This window comes from Leopardus geoffroyi, chromosome E1 (assembly GCF_018350155.1).
Source record: "Leopardus geoffroyi isolate Oge1 chromosome E1, O.geoffroyi_Oge1_pat1.0, whole genome shotgun sequence".
In the NCBI taxonomy this organism is placed as follows: Eukaryota; Metazoa; Chordata; class Mammalia; order Carnivora; family Felidae; genus Leopardus; species Leopardus geoffroyi.
Window position 1 is genome coordinate 1,244,925 of NC_059330.1, and position 25,140 is coordinate 1,270,064.

The 25,140-nt window shown below is 60.5% G+C and overlaps 2 protein-coding genes across 3 annotated transcripts; both read left to right on the forward strand.

Moving 5' to 3' along the window:
- The first annotated feature begins 664 nt into the window (after positions 1-664).
- Positions 665-17,328, forward strand: DHX33 (DEAH-box helicase 33). 2 transcript variants are annotated; one of them, XM_045487330.1, is made up of 13 exons: positions 1,200-1,547; positions 3,882-4,042; positions 4,681-4,908; positions 5,040-5,210; positions 7,173-7,358; positions 7,948-8,059; positions 9,057-9,216; positions 9,315-9,403; positions 10,318-10,445; positions 10,845-11,048; positions 11,123-11,266; positions 12,742-12,828; positions 15,843-17,328. In XM_045487330.1, exons 1-13 carry the CDS (start codon positions 1,286-1,288, stop codon positions 16,149-16,151), a joined length of 2,241 nt encoding a protein of 746 aa, XP_045343286.1. In that variant the 5' UTR covers positions 1,200-1,285; the 3' UTR covers positions 16,152-17,328. The 2 variants fall into 2 exon arrangements, with proteins under 2 accessions (XP_045343287.1, XP_045343286.1); XM_045487331.1 differs by lacking the exon at positions 11,123-11,266 and having other exon boundaries at positions 665-1,547.
- Positions 17,329-20,220: 2,892 nt separating this feature from the next.
- LOC123604240 (complement C1q binding protein) lies at positions 20,221-25,100 on the forward strand. Its single transcript, XM_045490043.1, has 6 exons — positions 20,221-20,515; positions 21,283-21,433; positions 22,955-23,048; positions 24,180-24,275; positions 24,473-24,595; positions 24,702-25,100. The coding sequence occupies exons 1-6, from the start codon at positions 20,311-20,313 to the stop codon at positions 24,849-24,851; spliced, it is 819 nt and encodes a 272-aa protein (XP_045345999.1). The 5' UTR covers positions 20,221-20,310; the 3' UTR covers positions 24,852-25,100.
- The last annotated feature ends 40 nt before the right edge of the window (positions 25,101-25,140 follow it).

Consider the following 25,140-nt stretch of genomic DNA (forward strand, 5'->3'; position numbering starts at 1 on the left):
TCCCACCGGGTGAGGACACATCAACGGACCAGGAAGAGGGCCCTCACCAGAAGGCAACCATAAGGGTGCTTTCCAAGCCTCCAGAACTATGAGCAGTAATGTTCTGATGTTTACAAGCCCCTCAGTCTGTGCTATTTTCTGTTACAGCAGCCTGAGCAAGTTATTTCCCTTTTATTAATCCCTTTGCACGGATTGCCGTGCAAGTTCATATTCAGGGGCAGGAAGTGAAATTCTGCCAATTTATTCTAAACAGACACCTGCTATTAATTCAGCATGCACATTTTCACTCACCCTTGATCCCTGCACCATGGGTAGCTGGAGAAAAATGGTCTCTTACCTGGAGAATTTTTCACACGTTTACAGATAGGACGAGTGTCCTGGAGCTGGACTTGAGAAGATGCCTGAGGCCCCTCATGGGGGCGGGTGGAAGATTTATGATGAATTCCCTGGAAATCCCATTCCCTGCCCTCAGCTGCCTGCCTCTTTCTGGTGGCGGGTTAGCATCCCAGAGCTTTGGGGTTAGGACGCAAAGGAGGGGCCGGTTGTATCCCCTTTTCCCCGCCTTTACTGGCGTGTGTGGGATGGGGCCAGGCGGCCCCCAGAGACCTTGGGAGTCCGGCCGGGACAGCCGAGGACCAGCAGGGCAGCAGGCAGATTCAGGGCCTGCATCTCGGACAGGAGAGGACCGGGGCCGCTGGGACAGTCTTCTGAGGATATTCGACCATCATAGAGCATGTGCTTTAACGCCCTTGTCTTCTGTAACGCGAGGTGGGCCACATCTGGGCGACTTTAAGGAATTTCAGGGGCTCGGTTTCTTCCCGGGGCCACCATCCACGTAACACCTGGAGAGGACTAAATCATGCAAATGTTTGCGTTCTGCTCTCAGATTTTACGAAAGTAAGCAGAGCGGGGATTGCTGCAGGCAGAGAAGGGGAAACGCGCGTTCACTGGAAGGACACAGTCTCATCTGGACACCGAAAGTGTCCAGAAGATCGTCGTCTTTAATCCGGGGGTGGGGAGAAGTTCGAGCGGAACCTTACGCACCGCCCCTCGCTGTTGTCGCTCCGGGCCGCTTTCGCGGTCGTACCACGGGCCCGGTTCTGCCCGCCGTCGCGAGCACGCCGTCCCAGGCGCCCAGTGCATGCTGGGGGTCGCGGGCCCGCCCGGAAGGCCGGTGGCGTCCGTGAGGTCATCAGTGGTCGCCGGCAGCCCCGGCAGGAAGGGGCGGTGCGCGCTGGCCGGCGCCTGCCGGGGCCTCGGCCTCCAGTCACGGCGCGCGCCCGACATGCCGGAGGAGGCGGGCTTCCCGCCGGCCAAGAGGTTCCGGCCGGAGTGCGGGCCTCCCGGGGGGCGCGTGGTGATGCTGCTGACCGCGGGCGGCGGCGGCGGCGGAGGCGGCCGGAGGCAGCAGCAGCCGGTCCTGGCCCAGCCCGCGGCCAGCCCCTACCCCGAGGCGGTGGAGCGGCAGCGCCGGAGCCTGCCGATCTTCCAGGCGCGGGGGCAGCTGCTGGCCCAGCTCCGAAACCTGGACAGCGCCGTCCTCATCGGTGAGTGGCCGCGCCTCGTTCTCCGGCCGGCCCGAGGTGCCCTGGCGTGTGTCTCAGAGCCAGCCCCGGAACGGCCCCGGGGGGGAAGCCCAAGCCCCGCTCTGGAGGCGCCCACAGCCCGGGGGGCAGCGACCGAGGTGCCCTGCGGAGAGCCGCGCGGGGGACTTTGGGGCTTGCAAGAGTGTGGGTCCGAGCAGGTGTGGGAGGCGGCCCCGAGGGAGGGCCTTCGGAGCCTGGAGGTGGGGGGGAGCCTGTTGCCTGGGAGCCGCCTGCAGGGGAGACTCAGGAGGCACCGAGAGGATGAGCTTCAGAGGGAGGAAGATCTCGGGGAGCGTAGCCAGAGGAACAGATGCCCCAGCGAGGGCCCATGACACAGGGAGCAACCACGCAGATCCCATCGAGCGCTCCTTCAGCAGAGCTGTGGCGGGCGGGAGTTCATTTGTCACTGGGCTGAGCAGGGGTGAGGGAGGAAAGGCAGTGAGAGCAGGCTCCTGTTGGAGAAAGGGAAGGGAGCTGAGGGATTCGAGAGGAAGCGCTCAGTGGAGAGGGAGGCTGAAGATGGAAAGTGGGCACTAATAGAGCAGAGGCTGGGGGGGAGGGGGGGGCTGCCAAAGCGGGGGCACTTGGACACAAGGACTAGATGCCCGGCTGGCCTGGAATAGGAGGAAGGGTATCCAGCAGGCCGGGGGCTGGAGAGAGGGGGTGACCATGGGTGTGGCTGGGGAAGAGTGTGTAGGGGAGGGGGACTTGGCTTGTCGTGTGGAACAGGTGCAGGAGCTCTGCTGAGCTTGGGAGCCACGGGGCGTGAGGCAGGCCCTGGGGGAGGATGGGGACAGAGCGAGGCCGCAGAAACAAGAACAGGGATCGACGGCCGTGCCTCGGCCCCACTGCCAGCTCACAGATGTCTCGGTCTGCACAGATGGGTGCTTTTACCTTAGTAATGCTCAGTCGCCTGGTGTAGGAGCAGAAAAGATGGACAGGGAGACGTTGGTCCACTTTTGGGGTTTTGCCTGGTGGGTTCAGCAGAAGGAGTGCGGCAGAAAAATCAAATTCTTAGTCTGCGAGGATAATTGGATTTTGGGCGCTAAGGTAGAAGACGCGGTGGCCAGGGAGGGAGGGATGCCCAGGTTTCCTGAGTTCTTGGTTCTACTTAGGGACCAAGGAACCCACGCGGACAGGAAATAAGGTGCGCTTGCTGCATGTAGGATGCTCAGATCCGGGGCAGAGGCAGGTGGGGGACCTTCTCTGCCCTCCGGGAGCTTCTGGCATGGAGGATGGAAACTTGTAGACACTTCTGCACAGTGTAAGGTGGTCAGTGCTGGGAGGCGGTGCGGAGGAGGCCGCCGGGGCAGCCCCAGGGAGGGAGCGTGCGGGTCTGACTCATCCTGTGGAGTTTGCAAGGGAGACGTGGCCACGGCAGGTGTTGCCTAATGGTGTGGGCCAGGGGTCTGAAAGAAAGGACAGTGGCTGCTGGCTGCTGTGTAGGAGTGCGTGTGGCTTCCAGTGGTCCATCTCGTTTATGATCTTTCTTCAAACTTTTTGGTTTTTTGTTTTGTTTTTTTTTTTTTTTTTTTTCAACGTTTATTTATTTTTGGGACAGAGAGAGACAGAGCATGAACGGGGGAGGGGCAGAGAGAGAGGGAGACACAGAATCAGAAACAGGCTCCAGGCTCTGAACCATCAGCCCAGAGCCTGACGCGGGGCTCGAACTCACGGACCGCGAGATCGTGACCTGGCTGAAGTCGGACGCTTAACCGACTGCGCCACCCAGGCGCCCCAAACTTTTTGGTTTTTTAATGTTTACTTTTGGGAGAGGGAGACACAGAACTGAAGCAGGCTCCAGGCTCCGAGCTGTGAGCGCAGAGCCCGACGCGGGACTCAAACTCACAAACTGCGAGGTCATGACTTGAGCCAAAGTCGGATACTTAACCGACTGAGCCACCCAGGCGCCCCTCGTTTATTCTTTTTTACATAACAGTTGTAGTTCATTGCAGTTGAACATACATACTGTTTCCCGTTATTTGCCATCATGAGCGAAGCTGAATGAAACCTCTCTGAAACCATACCTTTACACGTATCTTTAATTATTTCCTCAGAATCAATTCTTGCGGGTGGAATTGTGGGTCTAGGGTGCGCACCTCTTAAAGATGTTTCGAACCTAATCCGGCCTTCCGAGAAGCAGTCCCACCTAACACTCTACCAGCAGCTCACACGAGTGCCCGATGTCCTGTGGCTTTCTCAGCTCTCTCAACTTCCAGTATTTTATCTTTTTCTCCCGACTTTGGTGGAATTTGTTTCAGTTTGCACGTAAACGAGACTTGTTTCCTCTCTCAGGGGAGACGGGCTCTGGGAAGACAACTCAGCTCCCACAGTACCTCTACGAGGGGGGCGTCGGCCGCCAGGGCGTCATCGCGGTGACCCAGCCTCGCCGGGTGGCCGCCATCTCTCTTGCGTCTCGAGTCTCGGACGAGAAGAGAACTGAACTCGGGAAGCTGGTACGTCACCTCCTTCTTTAACGACAGCCGCCCGCTCCCCCGCGCTGTGCTTTCCGGACAAGACTCCCGTGCAGGGAGGCCCGCTCTTGCCACAGTCCTTAGGCCTGTCCCCGAGTCTTTCTCCAGCCCCTCATACGCCACAGGGCCGACAGGCTGTCAGTGCCATGCACTCCGCTTTCAGAATCTGTTGGCAAGTCGGATAGCTGTTTCCTTGAGCATGTTTCAGGCTTCAGTAACTCCGTTAACTGTCTCGTCCGTATATGTGTCTATACGTACATACAGCGTATATACGGGTATTGAGAGTGAGCCCCAGAACCGTGTGTAGGTCAGCTCTGTGTGTGCTTGTGCATGCACGCACTTGACAACCTTCCAGTCTTCTCCCAGCCGTACGGAGCGTCACTCAAAATTATCAAGTACCTGGGGAAGTAGCCTCATTTTAGGTTCCTTGTAACGTGTATCCTAATCGCAGCTAAAGGGACCTGTCCTCTGTGTGTCTGTGCCCTGTCCACTGTCTGTCTGTGCCCAAGGGAGCAGGGGAGGGTCGGCGTTGGCCTCGTCCCCGGTGAGGACACAAGTGCCTGCTCAGCGCCGGTTACGCGGGTGCTCACCGAGTGACGGTGGGACCATCCCCCACGCAGGTTGGCTATTCCGTGCGCTTTGACGACATCAGCTCCGAGGACACCAGGATCAAGTTCCTGACGGACGGCATGCTTCTGCGAGAAGCGATTTCAGACTCCTTGCTCCGGAAGTACAGCTGTGTCATTTTGGACGAAGCCCACGAGCGGACCGTCCACACGGACGTGCTCTTCGGGGTCGTGAAGGCCGCGCAGAAGCGGAGGAAGGAGCTGGGGAGGCTGCCTCTCAAAGTAGGTGTGGTGCGCTCGCCAGAGGGGCCCGCGCTCTGCTCGCCAATGCGGGGAGGCTCACTGTCACGGGGAGGGCACAGAAAGGCCGGCCGGTGTGGCCTCCCCACCGTCCTCTTCCGTCCCGGACGCAGGTGATCGTGATGTCCGCCACGATGGACGTGGATCTGTTCTCGCAGTATTTCGGCGGGGCCCCCGTCCTCTACCTGGAGGGTCGGCAGCATCCCATCCAGGTGTTTTACACCAAACAGCCTCAGCAGGACTACCTGCACGCCGCGCTCGTCTCCGTCTTCCAGATCCACCAGGTACGGGCAGGTGCGGGCGGGCCCCGCGGAGGTCTGGCTCCCCGTGCCACCGGGACGAGGAAAGCTACCGCCCGGGACAGCCCACGAGCTGTGCCGTTGAGACGAGGGGCCTGTCCGGCCTCTTGTTCTTTTTTATGGCAGTCCTTATTTTCTCCAAAAAGAATGACTCAGCTCTGCCGGCATGACGCCTCAGCCGAGCCAGGAAACATCCCGTCAGAGCAGACTGATCGAAAGTCCCAGTAAGAAGGGCATGACGTGTAGCGGGAGGAAGTCAGTGAGACGCTACATTCTCTGCTGTTGGCCACGTCGTTGTTAAAAAAGTTGGTATCGACCCAAAAACGGGTTGCCATTTGGAGTTTTTGGCTTTTTTTTTTCTTCTAGAAAAACCGAATTAGAGAGACATGTCAAAATTTCTTCTCATCTTATTAAAGACCTACTCAGAAGTTTGAGTGATTAAATTCTCTCGTTTTTTTGTTTATCTTATAAAACTCGTAACTTTCTGAGAAAACCAGAGGCAAATTTTTTAAGACTAATTTTTATTCCAATCTAAGTGGTGAGTGTGTAGTTTAAAGTTTAAAAAGTCAGCAGCCAGCTGTGTAAGGACCGTGAAACCGGCAGCTGATTTTACTGCCGTGTTCCTGATCCCGTCTCTCGGGTTACGTTCTTGGGTCCCCTGACTGCTTCCTCTGGATTCACGTTAGTATTTGCAGTGTTACCCGCCGATGCTGCTCCTGCCGTGTTTTGAGTTCCCTGCCGCGGTAGGTGAGGATTTAGACACCTCCCTCCCCGCCTCTTGCTCTGTGCATCTGTCTGGACTCTTCCTTCGGCCACGCCTCTGGGCTGAACCGCATTCTTGCCTCCCGTGTCTTCCCAGCCTCCTCCCTCGTAGGCGGAGGAGGGCCCAGGGGTCGACTGTGCCATCCTCGGTTCCACCTCCCCTGACCCGCCTCTGCCTCGCTGCCGGGTCCTGGGCCTTTCTTCTCCGGGGAGACGGGCCCGTCTCCTTCGTCTTTCAGAACAGGTCGAAGCTTCTGATCCCTTTTCTCCCCTGCCGCCTTTGTTGCTCTGGGCTTACCGCTTCACTGTCCTTTAGATCAAGGAAGGCGTCCGTCCACCTGCCTAAAAGCAAGCTCGGTGAGGATGGGTCCTGAGCGGTGGCTGCAGATGTGTTCGGGCTCCATGGTGGCTTTGATGAGTCCCACGGATGAGGTTTTGACTGTCTGAGATTTGTCCCGTTGTGTGTACTTGTGAACATTTGTCCTGTTAGTACCGGGCAAAAGCCACGTGCACATACACGTAAACGTACACACGTTTTCACATACAGACACGCGTGCGCGCGTGTATTTAGCACAGTTCAGCGTTTTCAGCTATCTCGTCACGTAAGCATCTTGCTGATTAAGATACCTGAACAGACTTGCAGGAAGGATCGTGTGCAGGAGTATGTCGTTAACGCCTGGACGCTCCTGACCTTGCAGAGGTGACAGCCCGTTAGGTGCGGGGTCTCAGGCACTTGCCCGCGTGCGGCATCGTTTGGCTGTGCGACCGTGCTTTTGGCGGCATCGTTCGGTGAGGGCTCCTCTTCCAGCGCGACTGCTTCTGGCCGTTCCCACGGCCACGGTTTCCCCAAGGTGGCTTCCGTCTGGCCGGCTCCAGGGAAGGAGGGAGCCTTCTGCAGGTTTCTTGGCCGGCTTGTGCCCTTCGTGGTACTGTCCTGTCACCTTGCCGTCTACTGACCTTCCTCCGGTATTGCCTCAGCTGGCTTTTGAACACACTCACCGCCGTCCTGGCTTCGTGCATTACTGGTGGGGCCGCCCTCCCAGGGGAGACCCCCACGTCGAGGCTCGTTTACATGTTGTCCACGTTAACAAGATAACCCCGGGAGCTTCATCAGTGACCCCGCTCCTGCTCCCCGGGGCTGTGCTTTCGTCGGCACCTGGTAATCCCACGCTTCCCCTTCCGCAGGAGGCCCCCCCCTCTCAGGACATCCTGGTGTTCCTCACCGGCCAGGAGGAGATCGAAGCCACGAGCAAGATCTGCCGAGACATCGCCAGGCACCTCCCGGACGGCTGCCCCTCCCTGCTGGTCCTGCCTCTGTACGCCTCCCTGCCCTACGCCCAGCAGCTCCGCGTCTTCCAGGGAGCCCCGAAGGTGAGGGCGCCGCCGTCCTGGGCCCCAGGCGGGTCCCACGCCGACGTACGAGCAGGGAGACCGTTTTCGGGTGCGGGCGGGGGCAGGGCCGGAACGTGAATGGCCGCACCCCCTAAGTCCGACACGGACCGGCCTCGTCCGCCCACGACATTGGGCACCGGGTGCCATGTTGGGCCCTGCGCACACCCCGCGTGGATCCCACATACGCCCTGTGTATGCCCTGTGTACACCCTGCATACGCTCCACCCACACCCCGCGTGCGCCCCGCGCACACGGCCTCACCCACCGCAGAACTGACGGGGTAGGTGGTGCTCCCATTCTGCCGTAAACGTGGCAGCCCCCAGAGGTGGGGAGCACACAGGACGTCCCCGCCGGGGCCAGGGGTCCAGCCCACCCCCGCCTGGTCCGCTGCGTCTCGTCCCCTCGGGATGAGCTTTTCCTCCCCCTTCTGTAGTGGTTACTCGTCGACAATGACGCTGTCAGTTCTTGATTGTGGCTGGACCGTGGAGGTTGATGGTGAGGAGCATGCTCTAAAGCTTATGAATCCCGTGTGCGTCACACGCCTTGTCTGGTTTCTCCTTCCTTTCAGGGCTGTCGCAAAGTGATCATTTCCACCAACATTGCCGAAACCTCCATAACCATTCCGGGAATAAAATACGTAGTCGACACGGGCATGGTTAAAGCAAAGAAGTATAATCCCGGTGAGAAGCTAGCCCGCGGGCGCCCCTTCCCTGCAGTGAGCGCCCCCCCCCCCCCCCCCGGCTTCTCCCAGTGAGCGCCTTGTGCCGAGACTCGCCACCGTCGACGGGGGTTCGGGGCGCACGGCGTGAGGGAGCCTGTGCCCCAGGAAGGGGCCCTGCGGCAGCAGCGAGGGCAAGGCAGGGCAGGACGGGAGCCCAGGTCCTGCCAGGTTGAGAGGAGTGGCCGGGCACGACCTGACCCCGCAGCAGGACCTTTGTTGGGAGGGACGTCTGGGCTCCGGCTTCCTAGGAAGGAAGCCTCCCTGGGCCGGGGAGGCACTAGCTGATCCCCAAGCGTGTGCAGTGCAAGCCGGCCTGAGGTCCAGGTCCCGTCTGCTCTTGACCTTGCTTCAGTCCACAGAGGATTAGAGGCAGCGGAAGCGATCGCTCCCAAAAGCCTGATCGAAACACGCTGCTAAGCATCCGAGGGCGCGGACCTTCACACATGTGTTCTTAGGGGTGGCGTGTGGAAGGACCCATCCCCCAGGCCTGGCATAGGGCACACCTTAATTAGGACGTTCGTCACGTCTGCTCCTGGGAGTGACACCATCACATCGCCTCCCTCTTAAAGCAGAGCTGGGGCCAGGCGGGGGGGGGGGGGGGGGGGGGGGGGGCACTGCACAAAGGACCGGGCGTATCCTGTCCCCAGGCATTGATTGGGAGGGTGACCGGCCACCCTCGTTTCCCGGGTCCCGGGAAAGCCTCAGTCCGTGGCCTCAGCCGGAGCCTGGGGCTGCGGTCCCGGCCCCTGTAGCACGCACGCGGCCGTCTGCCATTTCAGCAACACGCCTCGCGCTGCCGACGGCTGAGCAGTCTGGGTTCGCTCTCCAGTGCAGCCGGGACTTTTCCGGACTCTCGCGTGGCAGGGAGGACCCCCGGTGCGGCGTCCTGAGGAGCGCCGCAGGAACAGTGGGTTCGCGCGCTTAACGTGGCTCTGACGCGGCCGTTCTCCCCGCAGACGGCGGCCTGGAGGTGCTGGCCGTGCAGCGCGTGTCAAAGACCCAGGCCTGGCAGCGCACGGGCCGGGCCGGCAGGGAGGACAGTGGCGTCTGTTACCGGCTGTACACGGAGGACGAGTTCGAGAAGTTTGACAAGATGACCGTGCCAGAGATCCAGAGGTGGGCCCCCGGCGCTCCCGCCCTGCCGCCGTCCCGCACCCCCCCGGCCGGGGGAGCCGGCCGGAGCCCAGGGGCCACCTGCGTCTCCCTCCTCGCAGGTGTAACCTGGCCGGCGTGATGCTGCAGCTCCTGGCAATGAAAGTCCCCGACGTGCTCACCTTCGACTTCATGTCCAAGCCCTCTCCAGGTAGGCGGTCGTCCGCGTGGCCCTACAACAAACGCTAGACTCGCCAGGAAGCATCCGGGGGGCTCTCTGTCTACTTTCGTTTGGTCGCATGGCAGCACCAGCTGTCGGAGGGGCGCCCGCGGATCTCGAGGGTACAGATTCTCCCGGGAGCCGTCCTCGCGGGGGTCCCACAACGGTGGGGGGTCCCGGGAGCTGCAGCGGCTCCCAAGGCTGCCAGAAGGGCCGGCGGAAGGGCCGGAAAGGTTCTTTGCTCTGGACTAGAATTTGATGGGTTCCTGGCCTCTGTCGGCGGTCCCCCTGGAGGGAGGGAGGTCACTGGAGTTCTTGCAGACGGTGGCTTTGGCTGCTGGCTCTCTTCAAGAGCCAGCTTCCCTCTCTTCTTTCGTCGCCTTCTTGCTTTTTCTTTGGTTTTGTTTTTTTTTTGTTTGTTTTTTAACGTTTACTTATTTTTGAGAGACAGCACACGCAGGGGAGGGGCAGAGAGAGAGAGAGAGAGAGAGAGAGAGACAGAGTCCAAAGCAGGCTCCAGGCTCTGAGCCGTCAGCCCAGAGCCCGACGCGGGGCTCGAACTCACGAACCGCGAGATCATGACCTGAGCCAAAGGCGGATGCTTAACCCACTGAGCCCCTCAGGTGCTCCTGGGAGTCTCTGCTTCTGGAGAGACCAGTCCCTGTACCACATACGAGTGTACCTGTGGGCAGGATCCGTGCGTGTGACGTAGCTGGGTTTAAAGGTGACACACATCTTACCGAATACAGGCCGTTCCTTTAGAAGGCGGCGATGTCGTTAGCGGCCTAGCCCTGGGGACAGTGGTGGCTGTGACCGAGGCTGCGGCTTGACGTGGCGCCCTCAGAAGCGGCCGCGGCGTCTCGGCCTTTGCGACGTGTCGCTCCTTCTTCCGTCTCCGTCTGCAGACCACGTTCAGGCGGCCGTGGCACAGCTGGAGCTTCTGGGAGCCCTGGAGCGGAAGGACGAGCAGCTCACCCTGGCTCCGCTCGGAAGGAAGATGGCAGCTTTCCCCTTAGAGCCCAGGTTTGCCAAAGTGAGTCGCCCCCACCGGCCTCAGTGCCCCTTCGCGACGCTGCACGCTGGCCCTGCACGGCAGAGGGCCCACCGCGGTGCCCCTGGCTTGATCCGCACACCGTACTTCGTGCGTGACGCGACTCCCATTCTGTGTTTGAACACGCGTTCAAACCCGCATAAGCACGGGCCCCCCCATCAGGAACGTGGGAATCCGCGGGAGGGCAGTCACGGGCTCTACGAAAACGTGCAGTGACGTGAACATAGGTAGGCCTGGTTCGGGCAGCATGTGCCCCGCGAGGCCTCAGAAGGGAAGTGCGCGAGCGTGTGTGTGTGTGTGTGCGCGCGTGCACGCGCGCAAAAACCGTGTTCGGATGCCGGGGAGACCGTGCCTCACACCGTGTGTGCCTTCGACGTGCAGGCCATCCTCCTGTCCCCCAAGTTCCACTGCACGGAGGAGATGCTGACCATCGTCTCCCTGCTGTCCGTGGACAGCGTCCTGTGCAACCCTCCCTCCCGGCGGGATGAGGTGCGGGCCGTCCGCAGGAAGTTCGTGTCCAGCGAGGGCGACCACGTCACCTTGCTCAACGTCTACCGGGCCTTCAGAAACGCCGGCGGGAACAAGGTCGGTCTCGCGTCTCCCCCGAACCCGCCTCCCTCCCGCCTCGATCGGAGCACGAGACCCTTCCTCTCTGGCAGGATCTCCCGCGGAGCCGCGAGGACGGAGCCGGGCGCCGACGCGCCTGCGCACGGGGGTCGCCGGGCCTCCGTCCTGCTCCTGTTGAACTGGTGCTCCGAGGGGGCAAGTTCCCCGCGTTTGGTGACCGCGCTTCTCAGCCACAAATGCGTCTTCCCCACCTGCCCCTGACTTTCCTCACGGCGGCTTTTGCTCGTAGGCTGTGTCAGTTCCTCCGACAGGACGGAAGCGCCCTTCTGGATCTTCTCCAAGATCTGAAAGTAGCGCGTCCTGTGAAACGTTTCCTGAGCCGAAGGGGCGTAAAGTGAAGAAGCAGCCGTTAGTTTATGTGGAACTTTCTTGTGGGTTCCCAGACCCCAGCGGCAGCCTCTCTGGGGCTCTCCTGATATGTGAGGTCACATGTCGCTAACGGATACTCAGAGCAATGCAGGAGCGCAGACGCTCCCCTGGCGGAGCTCCAGGGCCGGGAGCTCGGCGGTGCGGGCGCGGGTGCGGGCGCGCTGCCTCCTAGGGGCCCCCGCAGAGCAGACGCGGAGCTGTTTCCTTTCGCCCTTTTCCGTCAAAGCAGAAATCCTGTTGCGTTTCCCTTGCTAGCGAACCCGAGCGCTAACGTGAGCCTTGTCCACGAGCGAGGCGGCGTGATGCGCGCCTTCAGAGACGCTCGGGTCCGTCCTTCCATCCCTCAGAGAGACCCGTGTGGTGCCCGTGTGCGCGCCCTGACTCCGTCCGTGTCGGGGCGCGGTCCCTTCCGAACAGCCCCTCTCAGGTCTAGGAGCTGCAGACGTCTTGCTGTGGTTGCCTCAGTTTATGTTTAAGGACAGAAAACGCTGCCCCGTCCTTCCGTCTTGTCACTGCCGTCCTGACGTCGGCCCGTGTCCCACACGACCGTGCGCTTTCGCTTCGGAGCCCCCACGTGCCACCCCGTGAGTGCCGTGTCTCCCCGCGGCCCGTCCTCCCTGGTCATCCGCCCGCGGCCGTGGACGCGAGCCCCCGCTTCGCCGTCCCGACTCTTGGTCGATGGAGACGGAATCGCGTCTGCGTCCCTTCGCTGCGATTCCTCGGCGGACGGCGTCCTTGCAGAAGATGATTGGACGTTTGAACTGACTCTTCTGTGTGTCGGCTTTTCTGCCGATTTTTCTGCCAGGTTCTTGGTCATTTTCCAATTGATACGGAGAAGCTTTTTAAATCTGTTCTGGAGGTGATTGATCCTTCGTTGGCTATAGTGATTCGAACACCCCAGTCTGGCTTTCTTACGGTGACCTGACGTAAGGAGACTTTTTTCCTAAGTTTTGTTTTTGTCGATCATCTCTACACCCAGCGTGGGGCTCAAGTGGGGCTCAAGCTCACGACCCCATGAAGGAGAGTGGCACACTGCACCCACTGAGCCAGCCAGGCGCCCCCACACGAGGACAGTTTTAGTTGAACTCTGAGGTGTTGCTGTTTCCCCTTACAGTTCGTGCTTTTTGGTATAAAGTTATTTTCCTATTTGCCTGTACTGCTTTTTGCTGACCGAAGTCCTCCTTCTGAATTCAGCTGTTCTCCGGGTCCTGTCGCGTTTTTCCCTCGGCAGAAGCGTGAGGGTTGTGACGTCTCTCTCTCTCTCTCTCTCTCTCCTGTTCAGGATTGGTGCAAAGAGAATTTTGTCAACAGCAAGAACGTGATGCTGGCAGGCGAAGTCCGAGCACAGCTGAGGGACATCTGCCTGAAGGTACCTCTCCTCCTGGTGCCTCTGGGGCTCTAACCTGTCCCTGTTTCCAGGCGGGAAGTCTTAAATCGCTCGTTGCTAATGGTTATGAGAGAAAGCCTCATCGTAGGGAAATGTAAAAATAAGGAAGGAAGGAAATATTACCCACAGTTTGACCTATCACCATTTCTGTCTGTTTTCTGCAGCCTTGTTTTTTGTTTTGGTTTTTTGTTGTTGTTGTTTTGGTTTTCTGTTTATTTATTTTGAATGGAGGGGTAGAGAGACAGGGAGGGAGGGAAGGTCAAGCAGGCTCCACGCTGTCAGCACAGACCCTGATGCAGGGCTCGAACTCACAAACCATGAGATCGTGACCTGAGCCAAAACTGAGTCTGACGCTTAACAGACTGAGGCACCCAGGCGCCTCTCAGCTCTTATAAACTTTAAAGTTATTTTTCAATTCTGAGATTTACTTTTTTGGTGGGAATATCTTTGTTACTTTGTTCGGATTACTTGCTTGTTACAAGTCGATACAGCGCGGAAAACAGTGGCACCGACAGGCTGAAACAACTTCTCCCACGTCCTGCCCTTCCAAAGACAGACCAGGGTTAGCAGTCTGGCGTAGGTCCTTCCAGTCTTTTCCTGCACACGTATGTTTTTGTGCGTTTGTCTCCCTCACTGTGTGTGCACACGTACACGTACGCGCACACACACAGTTTTCTTGTTTAAAGAAACAGAGTACAAGTTTCGTTTTGCAACTTTTCCCACGGGGTGTCCTTGCACACGCCGTGTGTCTGGGTGTCTTGGTGCCTGTGGACCTCCGTCTCACCGCCCTTTCCGGTGACCTCGTGGCCGTCCGTCGTACGCCCCGCATCGTAGGGAAGCGGGCCCCGCGCGACACTCGCCCAAGTGCCGGTGACCATCTTCCTAGACACATATCCGTGCTTCATGCACGGAATGAACCTCCGGGTGGAATCTAGGTTGCGAGACACCCGCCAGATCGCCCCCCAAGGTCGTTTTTCAGCGCGGCTGGCGCACGCGTTCCGTCATTTTCGGGTTTACAGCAGTGGTGGTGACCGCGTCCCCGCGTCCCACGCATTTCGCCACTGGGAGGTCGCACCCCCCAAGTGTTCTCTTAGCTTGTGTTCCCCCTCGGAGCCCGTGTGGCTTCCGAGTCCTTTCACGCGCACACCGACGGCTGTAGGACACGCCGCGTCTTCCCGCAGAGGCGAGTGGTTTACGTCGGCCGCTCCCGTGGTCGCTCCCGTGGTCGAGCGGTCACGAACTCCGTGGTGGAAGTCCCTGCCTCTTCCGAGACGGCCCCTCAGTGTAGGCCGTGTCTGCGCGTTTCCAGGGGGCCACTGTCCCCCCCGCCCCCGTGCCCAGGCCCGCATCTAGTGCCATCGCCCATCGCTGGCAGTTAGGTGATTTCTTGTCGTGATTGCCGTGTTCCGTATCTCACGTGGTTTCCCGGGCCCTCTTGTTCCTGAGCAGTCGTCCTGCCAGGCCGTCCCGTGGCTCCCCGGGTTCTCCCTGTCGTCACTGGCAGTGGAGGCGACGCCCTGCTCCTCGTCCTGAACTGAGGGCACGTCAGCGGCCGGTGGTGCCTCCGCGCCAGGCGTCGGTCGGGGTCCTGGGCTTTGCAAATGGGCCTCACACTCCTCCTCTCAGGGAACAATCCAGAGGGCAGATCTGGCGCTGTGGGCGCGGTGTGACTGTGGTCTGTGAAGCGCTCACTGAGGCACCTAAGTCTTTTTCACGCATTTGCTCGTTTGAAATCCTCATCTCGCCCTGATGAGGTTCTGTGTTATTCCTGTTTTACAAATGGTGAACCAGAGCCTAAAGAAGTGAAGGCATTTGCCCCGAATCACAGCCGGTGGGCGCCAGAGCGGGCCGCCTGGAAGGAGAGACCACAGCTAGCTGCAGGACTCGGGGGCTCCCTGGAGGTGGTGACAGCTGACCGTGTCCCCACAGAGGAGAGAAAGAAGGTCTCGTCAGGCGGGGATCAGCAGTTTGCAAAAAACAAACCCCTCGAGCCATCTTTGTTTTAAAGAAAATATTTTTTTAATGTTTGTTTATTTCTGAGACAGAGAGAGACAGAGCATGAGCAGGGGAGGGGTAGAGAGAGGGGGACACACAGAATCGGAAGCAGGCTCCAGGCTCCGAGCCGTCAGCATAGAGCCCGACGCGGGGCTCAAACTCACAGACCGCGAGATCACGACCTGAGCCGAAGTCAGATGCTCAACCGATTGAGCCACCCAGGCGACCCACCCCTCGAGCCATCTTAAAGGGACAGTGGGGATAGAACGGTTTCTGTGGGAGCCTATGGACATAGTCGAGCCCCAGAGGGACAGAAAGGAAGCGGGAAGCAGAGGACGCTGCCAGGAGCCAGGAACGTTCCGGGTGCTCGTCCCCTAGTTGGCCTCTGTCTGCACGCCCCTCTTCCCCCTGCTTCCTGCCTTCTGTGTTGGCTCACGGGAGCAGCAGAGCGGACAGATTTCCTGCCCTTCCCATCCCTTCCCGTCCCAGAAGATCCCTCCCCATCCCCCCATGCCTGGAACACCGGAGCCGGCACTGCAGGGTCAGGCAGGTGTCCACCCGCGGTCTGGTCGACTGCGGCCTGGGGTGTAAGGCGCTGTGACCTTCCCGGGGGGTGCGTGCAGGTTGAGGGAGGCCCGGACTTCCCCTCGGGAGCAGGGGGGGAGGGGCAGGGATCTCGGTGCCGGGAGGCTGAGTGCAGGAGGCGGGGCCGGAGCCCTGCTCCAGGGAAGGAAGGCGAGTGAGGAAGCCCCTACGCGCTGGGGGTGAGAGGGCCAGGCCCCTCCCCCCGGGTCCCGGGTCGCAGCGGGCGGGGTCCCCCGGCCCGTCTGAGCGCTGGTGGCCCGTGTGCTTCCCGGTGGCCGCTCTCCTCCGGCCCCGCGGTGTCCCAGGTGGCAGAGGTTGGGGCCTTGCCCGCCAGTGCTCGCTCTGCCGGGCCGGCGTGCGGGCCGCGTCTGCGCCTGACCGCGGGCCGGTCTTTCTGTTTCCTCCTCCCGAGACAGATGTCGATGCCCATGGTGTCCTCCCGCGGGGACGTGGAGAGCATCCGCCGCTGCCTGGCCCACAGTCTGTTCATGAGCACCGCCGAGCTGCAGCCCGACGGCACCTACGCGACCACGGACACGCACCAGCCGGTGGCCATCCACCCCTCGTCCGTCCTCTTCCACTGCCGGCCGGCCTGCGTCGTGTACACGGAGCTGCTCTACACCAACAGGTGCTACATGCGGGGCCTGTGCGTGGTGGACGCGGACTGGCTGTACGAGGCCGCCCCCGACTACTTCCGGAGGAAGCTGAGGGCCGCCCGAGACTGAGCCGCGGCGCTCGCGGCCGCGACCCACCGGGACCGGGGGACGGGGCGGCCGACCCCACCGCCAGGAGCTCGAAGCGTGTTTGTCCCAAGCGCTGAGACGGAACCGTGGACGCGCGGTGGGAACCTCGGCCCCGCGTTCGGTGGCTGCTCTGCGGCTCTGGGTGACCGCGGGCCTCATTCTTCGTCCGCCACGTGGGGGTGATCAGAGCGGTGCTGACAGGCTCGGGTTTGGGGAGCGTGGAAGGGGAGTGCCCAGGTCCCCACCTGGCCCACGATGAGCCGTCACGCCCGGCGGACTGCTTTCTCCTGACGGACTTGAGTCCAGAGTCCCCGGGGTCCCGGTGACTGAGAGGACTTTCCGGGAGGGACCCCAGCTGTCCTGTCGTCTGTCTGTAACTCCTGTAGAAGCTTGAGGAGGGAAATGCCAGTTGGGCTAGCCTCAGCCCCGGGGCTCACCTCCCCTCATGAGCCTCATCCCCGGGGGTGGGGGGGGACTTGCAGGGTCTCCACGGTCTCCTCCCTGCCCCGTGTCGTGAGAAGGGAAAAGACACCAAAGGTTGCCCTTAGCCGTTTCATTATGGGAAGCAAGTAACCTTTCCCCAGACGGTGTTTTGCCCTAAAGGAGGCCGAGTTGGCCTTTCTGTCGTGCTTCATTCTAAACCGGGATGCGTGGGGTTTCGGTCGTTCCTCGCGCAGCGGGCCGTGCGGTTTCTAGGCAGGGGCCACACCGCCCGAGAGACGCTTCAGCGGCTGTGGTGAGTCTGCTCTGGGCCCGGGGGCCCTTCTCCCAGACCGTCCTGCTGGCGCTCTCCGGCCTCACCCGTCCGTCCTCCCGTCCGTCCTTCCGGCACCGGCCGAGCCCGAGCGCCCGCGTGTGGGGTCAGCGTGAGGGCCTTCTGGGCACCTGGACGGACTTCCGTTAGAAATAGCGACGTGCGGGCCAGATAGGGTCCCACAGGTCCGAGATGCCCCATTTTACTGAATTCTTAGACTTCTAGTCGGCCTTCCCCTGACCGCCTTGTTCTTTACGGTTACTGACTTTCTGACGAGTTTTTCAGAAAAAATTTTAAGTGTATTTTTCTCACTTCTTAATAGAGGCCTGGGATGTTCAGCCTGACTTGGTAAAAGAAAAAAATTGTATTTTTAATAAAACATGAATCATGTTGGTAAAAAAAAAATCGGGAGTGGGTGATTATGTTCCTCAGAATTTGTTCGGCGAATTCGGTCTAGAGTGTTCTCTGGGGCAAGGGAAGCTTAACCTGCAATAATTTAGTCCCGGTGTAAGTACCAGAACACTTCCCAGAAATGTGGATTGTGTTCTGGGCAGGAGTCAGGGGTCGGTAGCTTCCAAAAAGCTTTAATGTTTCCCTACAGAAATACCTTTATCACCGGAGCATTCTGGTAGAGTTTTAATACTGTAGTTTTTTTTTTTTTATCGGGGTTTTAAAACAGTTAATTTTTAATCCTGCTGCTCGGGGATTGAATCAGATTGGAGAACCGATTCTGACTACATGTTACTACAAAGAAATACACGGCCGTTTACAGGGGACCCAGTGCTTTCTTAAGAAAGTGACATGTCTCGCAACGATGTCGCAGATACAATCGTGAGCTCCCGTTCGCTTGGTAGAACCTCTGAGGGGAGACCCCTCCTCTCCACGCCGTGAGATCTCTGTCTGGACGGGTCGCCAGCTCCCAGAGCAGCTGCACGTAAACGCACGTCCGCCTCCCGGGGTCTCGGGGGAGCAGCGGGCAGGGCGGCCCGGAGTCCCGCCGGGAGGAGCCGCAGAGCCGCGGTCCCGGATGACAGCCTGACTGTGCGCGGCCTCTCTGCCGCCTGTGCAGAGTGCCCTGGGGGGACGCTGGTGACGTGCCGGGCGCCCCGATCCGCTCACTCCCGCCGTCCGGAACCGCGTGCATGCGTGCGAGCGAGGTGGGGTCCCTTCCGCGTGCGAGGGGACGCCACACCCGTGGGCAAGCAAGGGTTTGGTTAGGGTTTGATTCGAATGTTCCAACTTGCGGGAAAAAACCCAGCTCTGTTCAGGTTTCTGTTGGATTTTCAAGCTTGTTCTCAGCGCGACAGAAACCGCTCGTGTGTGTGATGCTCCCGTTTGCAGGTGCCGAGGACTCTTATACGTGCTGCGCTGTGTGCGGCTGGTTCTTGGGTCTCCTCTCCCTGCCGCTCAGAATATATGTACCCATTAGTCTCGGGGCGCCCGGGTGGCTCAGTCGGTTGAGCGTCCGACTTCAGCTCAGGTCGTGATCTCACGGCTTGCGAGTTCGAGCCCCGCGTCGGGCTCTGGGCTAACAGCTCGGAGCCTGGAGCCTGCTTCAGATTCTGTGTCTCCCTCTCCCTCTGCCCCTCCCCTGCTTGTGTTCTCTCTCTCTTTCAAAAATAAATAAACATTAAAAAGAGTTCAGGTGGGGAAAGGGGTGCCGTCTGAACACAGGTGGAGATTTATTAGCACTGGTGCACTTGAAGGTGGCTAACACATTAAATGTCCACCCCCAGGGTAAATTTTAGTATTCAGGTGAGGGAGGGAGTCAGCGAGAGGGCAGAGCTGGGTCCTCCTCGGCACAGACTGCTTTGGTGAGGTCCTCAAGTCGGCATCCTCCCTCCACCTTCCTGCAACATGTGCTACAGGCATAAAGTCTTAGCTCTTTCCCCCTTCCTCGGGGCCGGGGTTCAGGGGACCCGAGTCCAGATCCTGCTCCGTCTAACACGAGTTACAGGCAGAGACTACACGCCAGGAGCGGTGGTCACACAGGAAACTTGATCTGGGCAACTTAGAGACGGAGGGGAAGAACCTCCAAAGCCAGGACTCCCCGCGCAGAGATGAGCGGGTTCTTTTCATTTGGGGTCCAGCGAGGGGAGCCTTGTCACTGCAGGTAGAGGGAGGCATGAGGTTGTGCGGGCATAGGGCATAAGCTTGAAAAGCCCCGAGCTCCCAGGCGGACACTTTAACATTATAATGAAGGAGAGGACACCCGTGTGTGTTGGGGGGGGGGGGGGTTGGGCACACCCCCAGAGCCGGGATCTTGGGCTCATCTCCAGTGAGGATGCGGGGCCTTGCTTCCTTTGGAGACAGCGGTGGGGTTTACCACGGGCTTATCTCTGGGAAGTGACACTATGTTACAGGCTAGTGAGTTTCTGCCTTCTCTTTATTACCTTGAAATCCTCATCTGCTGAGGTTTTTGCATTTCTTTGCGATTCTGACGCCACCTAGGAAGTTCTGCTAGAAGCGGCTTGGACAAGTAGGGCTCCGATCACTGAGCCTGGCTGGACCCCTGAAATGACCTCTCGGGTCCTGAGAGCTCTCTTTTTCGGGGACCCTCACTCCCACTCCCAGCTTCCTGGCTCCAGAACAGTGCCAGGCGGGCCATCAGAACTGGGGGCACGCCCGGTGGGGGTATATGCCTGCGGGGGGTGGTGCACACCCAAGGTAGAGCGCGTGCGGGAGGTGCACGCTGGGGAAGAGGATATGCGTGCCAGAGGAGGGGGCTGCACACAAGGGTGCATGCTGGGGAAGGGGGATGCAGGCTGGGGAGAAACACGCCGAGGGGGTGGTACACGCTGAGGAAGGGGGGAGACACAGTGGGGTGCATGTGAGGGAGATGCACTCCGAGAGGGGGTGCACTCGGAGGAGGGAGTTGCAGCTCGGGAGGTGCGCGTTGCGGGAGAGGGGTGCACAAGAGGAGGTGCATGCCGGGGAAGGGGGTGCTCATGCCGGGGGAAGGGGGTGCACGCGGGGTGGTATACGCTGGGGAGAGGGGTGCACGGGGCGGGAACGCACGCGAGGGGAGTGCACGCGGGAAGGTGCACGCCGGGGTTGAGGGTGTGCATGCCGGGGGAGGGGAGTGCACGCTGAAGGGGGGGTGTCGTAGCAATTCAGAGGGCCCGCCCTGGCGCTAAGCGGCCCGCGGGGCGGAGCGGCGGGGCGGGCGGGAAGATCAGGTCCGGGCAGCCGCGCTGACCTCGGGGACCCAGGCCCGCGGGTCGCACCGCAGGCCGCCAGCAGAGGGCGCCGCGCAGCCCGGCGCCTCGGGCCCGCACTGCGCCGGCGCGGAAGCGCTCCCGGCGGGGGCGGGACTTCCGGCGGCGCGCGGGCGGGGATCTCGGCCGGGGTCGCCCTTCGCACCCGCACGTGTCCGCAGCCGCCGCGATGCTTCCTCTGCTGCGCCGCGTGCCCCGCGCGCTGGGCTCCGCCGTCGCCGGGCTCCGCGCCGCGCCCGTCCCGCCAACCCGGCCGCTGCTGCAGCCCGCGCCACGGCCGTGCGTGCGGCCTTTCGGGCTGTTCCGAGTGCGCGCCGGCCTCCTGCTCCCCCGCGGGCCCTGCAGCTGCGGCTGCGGCGCGCTGCACACCCAGGGTGAGGCTCGGGGTCGGGGGTCAGGGCTGGGGCGAGGGGGGCGTGGGGTCGGGGGTCAGGCGGCGAGAAGTTGGAGGTAAGGGCTGGGGGGAGTCGTGAGGGGTCGGGGGTCAGGGCTAGGGGGTTAGGGGACGAGGGGGTCGGGGGGTGGAGGCTGGGGGACCAGTGGCAAGGGGGTGGGGTGAGGGCCAAGGGGTCAAGGGTCGGGGGTCCCAGGGCCATGGGTCGCGGGGGTCAAAGGTTGAGTACCGAGGGGTCAGGCCCGGGGCTGGGCGGTCAGGGCTGGGGGTCTAGGGGCTGGGGTCAGGGCCGGGGACCCACGGGACGGGGGATGTTCCCCTCTGCTGTGGGTCCTGGGCACCCAGTCCGGCGCATTCCCCCACTGGTGGGTGACCAGCGGGTTGAACCCGTGTTCCTCCCCCCACGGGTGGGTTAGATGTGATTAAACCCTGCGGGAGGCTTTGTCTGAGCCTCCGAGATGGACCGTTGGGGACCCCGGGGGTCACGGGTTCCAGGTGTGGTCAAGCCTGGCAAAATCGTTTTCCTAGAGTCTAGGTCAGCTTCCTGGTGAAGTGTTTCCAGCATTTTTACAGATGGGGAAACTGAGGCATCACGGGTGGGAATTGGACCCCGTTTGTAGAGCCTGGTTGGCAGCAGCACAAGTATCAGAAAAGATCCCCGATCTAGGTTTCCGGCTGCAGTAACCCCAGGTCTCAGGTTTTAGACGGACTGGTTCTTTTTCTGTGTCTTACGGACTCTTACCGTAGGAGACAAAGCTTTCGTCGAGTTCCTGAACGACGAGATTAAGGAGGAGAAGAAGATCCAGAAGCATGGGTCCCTCCCCAAGATGTCTGGGGGCTGGGAGCTGGAAGTGAACGGGACAGAAGCCACGTTAGTGCGGAAAGTGGCTGGAGAAAAGTAAGTGCGGGGGCCTGGGGTCCGGGGAAGCGCCCCCCGAGTAGGCCTGCCCGGTGCTGCGTTCATCGGGACCGCGAGGGAGCCCCACAGCAGTTGGCAGCCGGAGGCCCGCGGGCCTGGGAGGCCAGCTGTCCTTCCTGCTGAGGCTGGGCGCGCAGACCCCGACTGCCCAGGGCGCTGGCCGCCGCCTCCGCGGGCTCTGGCTGAGGATCGGGGTCCCTGCGCCCTGCACGCAAACTATGTGCCTCGCCTGTAGGACAGGATACAGTACAGTGAGTGTGGCCACCAGGAAGGTGGGGGGCTCTCCGCCCAGTTCAGATGTGTGACACCCCCCCCCCCCCCCGTTCTGAGTCCACTTTCATACGTGTTGTAAAGGAGGGTTCTGATATTTGGGTTTTTCTGCCTAGAGTGGGTCCTGTCCCCTAGGGTCAGCGGTGTGCTCTGTGACATCACCAAAACCGTTTTCCTGGGGCGAGTGGAGTCGCAGCCGGTTTGGGGTCGTTCTACATAAGGTTCTCGTGAATAAAGGCATTTCTGTGCCCAGGGGCTCACCTCGGTCAGCGCTCAGGCGGGTCAGACAGGTCTTGTGGCTGAACGTCCAGCCGGCCCTCCTGCAGGAGGGGGCTTCTGCAGCTCCAGGGGGTGGCAGGCAGGGGTGGCGGGTGAGCCATACAGCTTTTGCGGTCCCCTCGCTGCGGTTTCCACTCGGGGCTCGGGGCCTGATTTGTCAGGTGAGGAGGATCCTTGCGCCTTAAAGTTGTCAGGAACTGGGCGTTTCTGGCCTGGTGTGTGAGTGAAACTTGCACTTTGCACTACTGTTTTTTTTGGGGTTTTTTTGTTTTTTTTTTTTTTTAAGTTTATTTATCTTGAGAGAGAGAACAGAGCAGCTGAGCAGGGGAGGGGCAGAGAGAGAGGGAGACCAGAATCTGAAGCAGGCTCCAGGCTCTGAGCCCGACCTGGGGCTCAAATTCACGAACCGGACCTTGAGATCATGACCAGAGCAGAAATTGAGTCAGACTATTAACTGACTGAGCCCCCCAGGCTTCTCTTGGTCCTTAGCCTCAGGCCGCTCTGCTCTGCACCACCCCCCCCCTTGGGGGTAGCTTTCCCCAGAGAGGCTTCTCTGCCATCCCAGCTCTTTCTCAGTCACTGCCACCGGAGGGCGCCCGGGGCAAGAGCAGGGTGGGCGGAGGCCCTGGGGAGATAACCAGTGGGTGTGGCCCTGGGGCGCCACCGGCCCAAAGGGGCCCACACAGGACTGGATCTGGTGGAGATAAAGTGGGGCCAGTCGGGGCCCATGAGTGTGACTTCCAGCAGCTGACGCGTAGGGGGCACAGTCACGGCTGCTAAGTCCATCTTGGGGCCGGAGCCACCCGGCTGTTCGGGAAACTGTACAGTCAAGTCCGTGGCATCAGAGACATTGTTTCCATCGGCATTTTTAACTGTAGCACAGCTCGGCACTTTACTCAGCTAAATACCGAGTGAAAACAGCCCTTCCTGAGGTTTCTCTCGCCTCTGTAGGATCACGGTGACGTTCAACATTAACAACAGCATCCCGCCGACATTTGCTGGGGAGGAGGAGCCCTCCCAGGGGCAGAAGGCGGAAGAACAGGAGGTGAGCAGGGTGCACGGTCACCCGCTGGGATCTGAGTGCTGACAGGTCATTCCAGGGCCTCGGAGAAGGAACGTGTTCTCTTCTGATTCCTCTGCTGCAGAAGGGAGGTGCGGGGACGCAGGGGGCCTCTGTCCTCGAGGCTCTCCTCCCGGAGCAGCACTCTCTGGCTGTAGCACCAGCACCAGGAGGCCCCCTTTCCTTCCCAGAACTCAGGAAGCTGCCCACCCCCCTCCCCCCCCCCCCCCCCCCCCGTAGGCTTACAGTGTGGCCTGTGTGCTCTTAACGGGAAGAAACGAGCCTCTTTTAAGTCTTCTTACGATGGGGAGATGTTTGCAGTGTTTCCGAGCGAGGAATGTTCTGATGTGTCACAGGCTGGCGGTAAACACCAGCCACTGATCCAGGGTAGCAAAGCTGGGGTGTCAGAGATTGGGACACCTGACACTTTGGCACACGGCCCCTCTTGGCCGGACCCGGATGTGCCCGGTCCTCAAACATCTTAAGAGGCCGTGTGCCTGGCTAGGAGCCGGCCAGTGTGAGGGTCACAGGGTCCCCGGACTTCCTGACTAAGCACAGATTACGCCCCCCTCCCCCCTCCCCGTGTGCTCCTGTCTCAGCGACCCCGACTGCGGTCCCCCGGTATCGGACGGCTCCCCGTCCAGTACAGAGGAAGACCCCGAAATGTCAGCGGGAAGGAGAGAGATCGCGGGGGTCTGGGCCAGCTTTGCAGCCTGAGGATGGAAAACCAGGCCCCGGGGGAGGAGGTGAATTAACTTAGCTGAGGCCGTAATTCAGATTTAATTCTAAGCGTGGCAAGTTCTGTGAACAAGTAAGACACTGACAGGTGCGAAGCCGCACCAGCTGTGTGACCCCCTGCCCTCGAAGACCTCGTTTAGAAGTCCAGAAAGGACCGACTCAGGAACAGGGTAGCCCGGTCTCCCCAATGAGCTGGCGCGTGGCCTCAATGCTGTTAGCATTCCAGGCTGTTCACTTATGGGCACTAGCGCGTATCGTCTGAAAGCGCCGACTGCCACCCCAGCCGTGGTCATCAGGGCCCTGCAGGGTGAGCTCTCCGGTCCAGGCACCCGCCCCCCTGCTGGCACGGCACGCGCTGACTTGTTCTCGCTTCCCCAGCCCGAACTGACGTCCACTCCCAATTTCGTGGTGGAGGTTATAAAGGACGGCGGCAAGAAGGCCCTGGTTCTGGACTGTCACTATCCGGAAGATGAGGTGTGTAGGGTGGCATGCCTGCCCTCCTGGGGACGGGGAGGGCCTCCAGGGACCTTCCTGGGCCCGTTCAGGGGCCAGCAGAGCAGGGGAGGACGTGGGGGGTGAGGGCAGGTCAAAATCTGGTGACTCTCAAGCTGTTAATGGTCTGGTTTGTCCCAGAAGCCCCTTCACTTTCCCCAAATCCCGTGTCCTTTCAGGTGGGGCAGGAAGAGGAGGACGAGAGTGACATCTTCGCCATCAGAGAAGTGAGCTTTCAGTCGGTTGGCGAGTCTGAGTGGAAGGACACGAACTACACGCTCAACACGGACTCCCTGGACTGGGTGAGCCCCCGGGAAGGTGGGCGCACCCTGGGCCCCGCAGGGCGAGCGTCCCGGTCCGGGGAGGGACCCGCGGCATCTTGGTAGCGAGTGGCGTTTCTGTCTCCAGGCCTTATACGACCACCTGATGGACTTCCTGGCCGACCGGGGAGTGGACAACACTTTTGCCGACGAGCTGGTGGAGCTCAGCACGGCCCTGGAGCACCGGGAGTACATCACTTTTCTCGAAGACCTGAAGGGGTTCGTCAAGAGCCAGTAGGCCAGACCAGAGCAGATGTTGAACGCCTTGCGTTTACGGCAGGCTCTGGCCAGGGGACAAGCCCACTCTGGAGCTAGACACGCGTGCTTGGAGACGGTTTTCGTGCTAATATCATGGAAAATAATTCAGATTTAAATTATTTCTGTTGCCCTCTTATTTACTGTTCATTGACTCCTTCTCTAGGCTCTGTCGCTCCTGGAATTTTGTATAACAGAATGACGGACAATAAAATTGGTTTCGCTCCCCTGAGGTGTCCCGTCTTTTCTATTCGTTCCCTCAGCCTGAATCA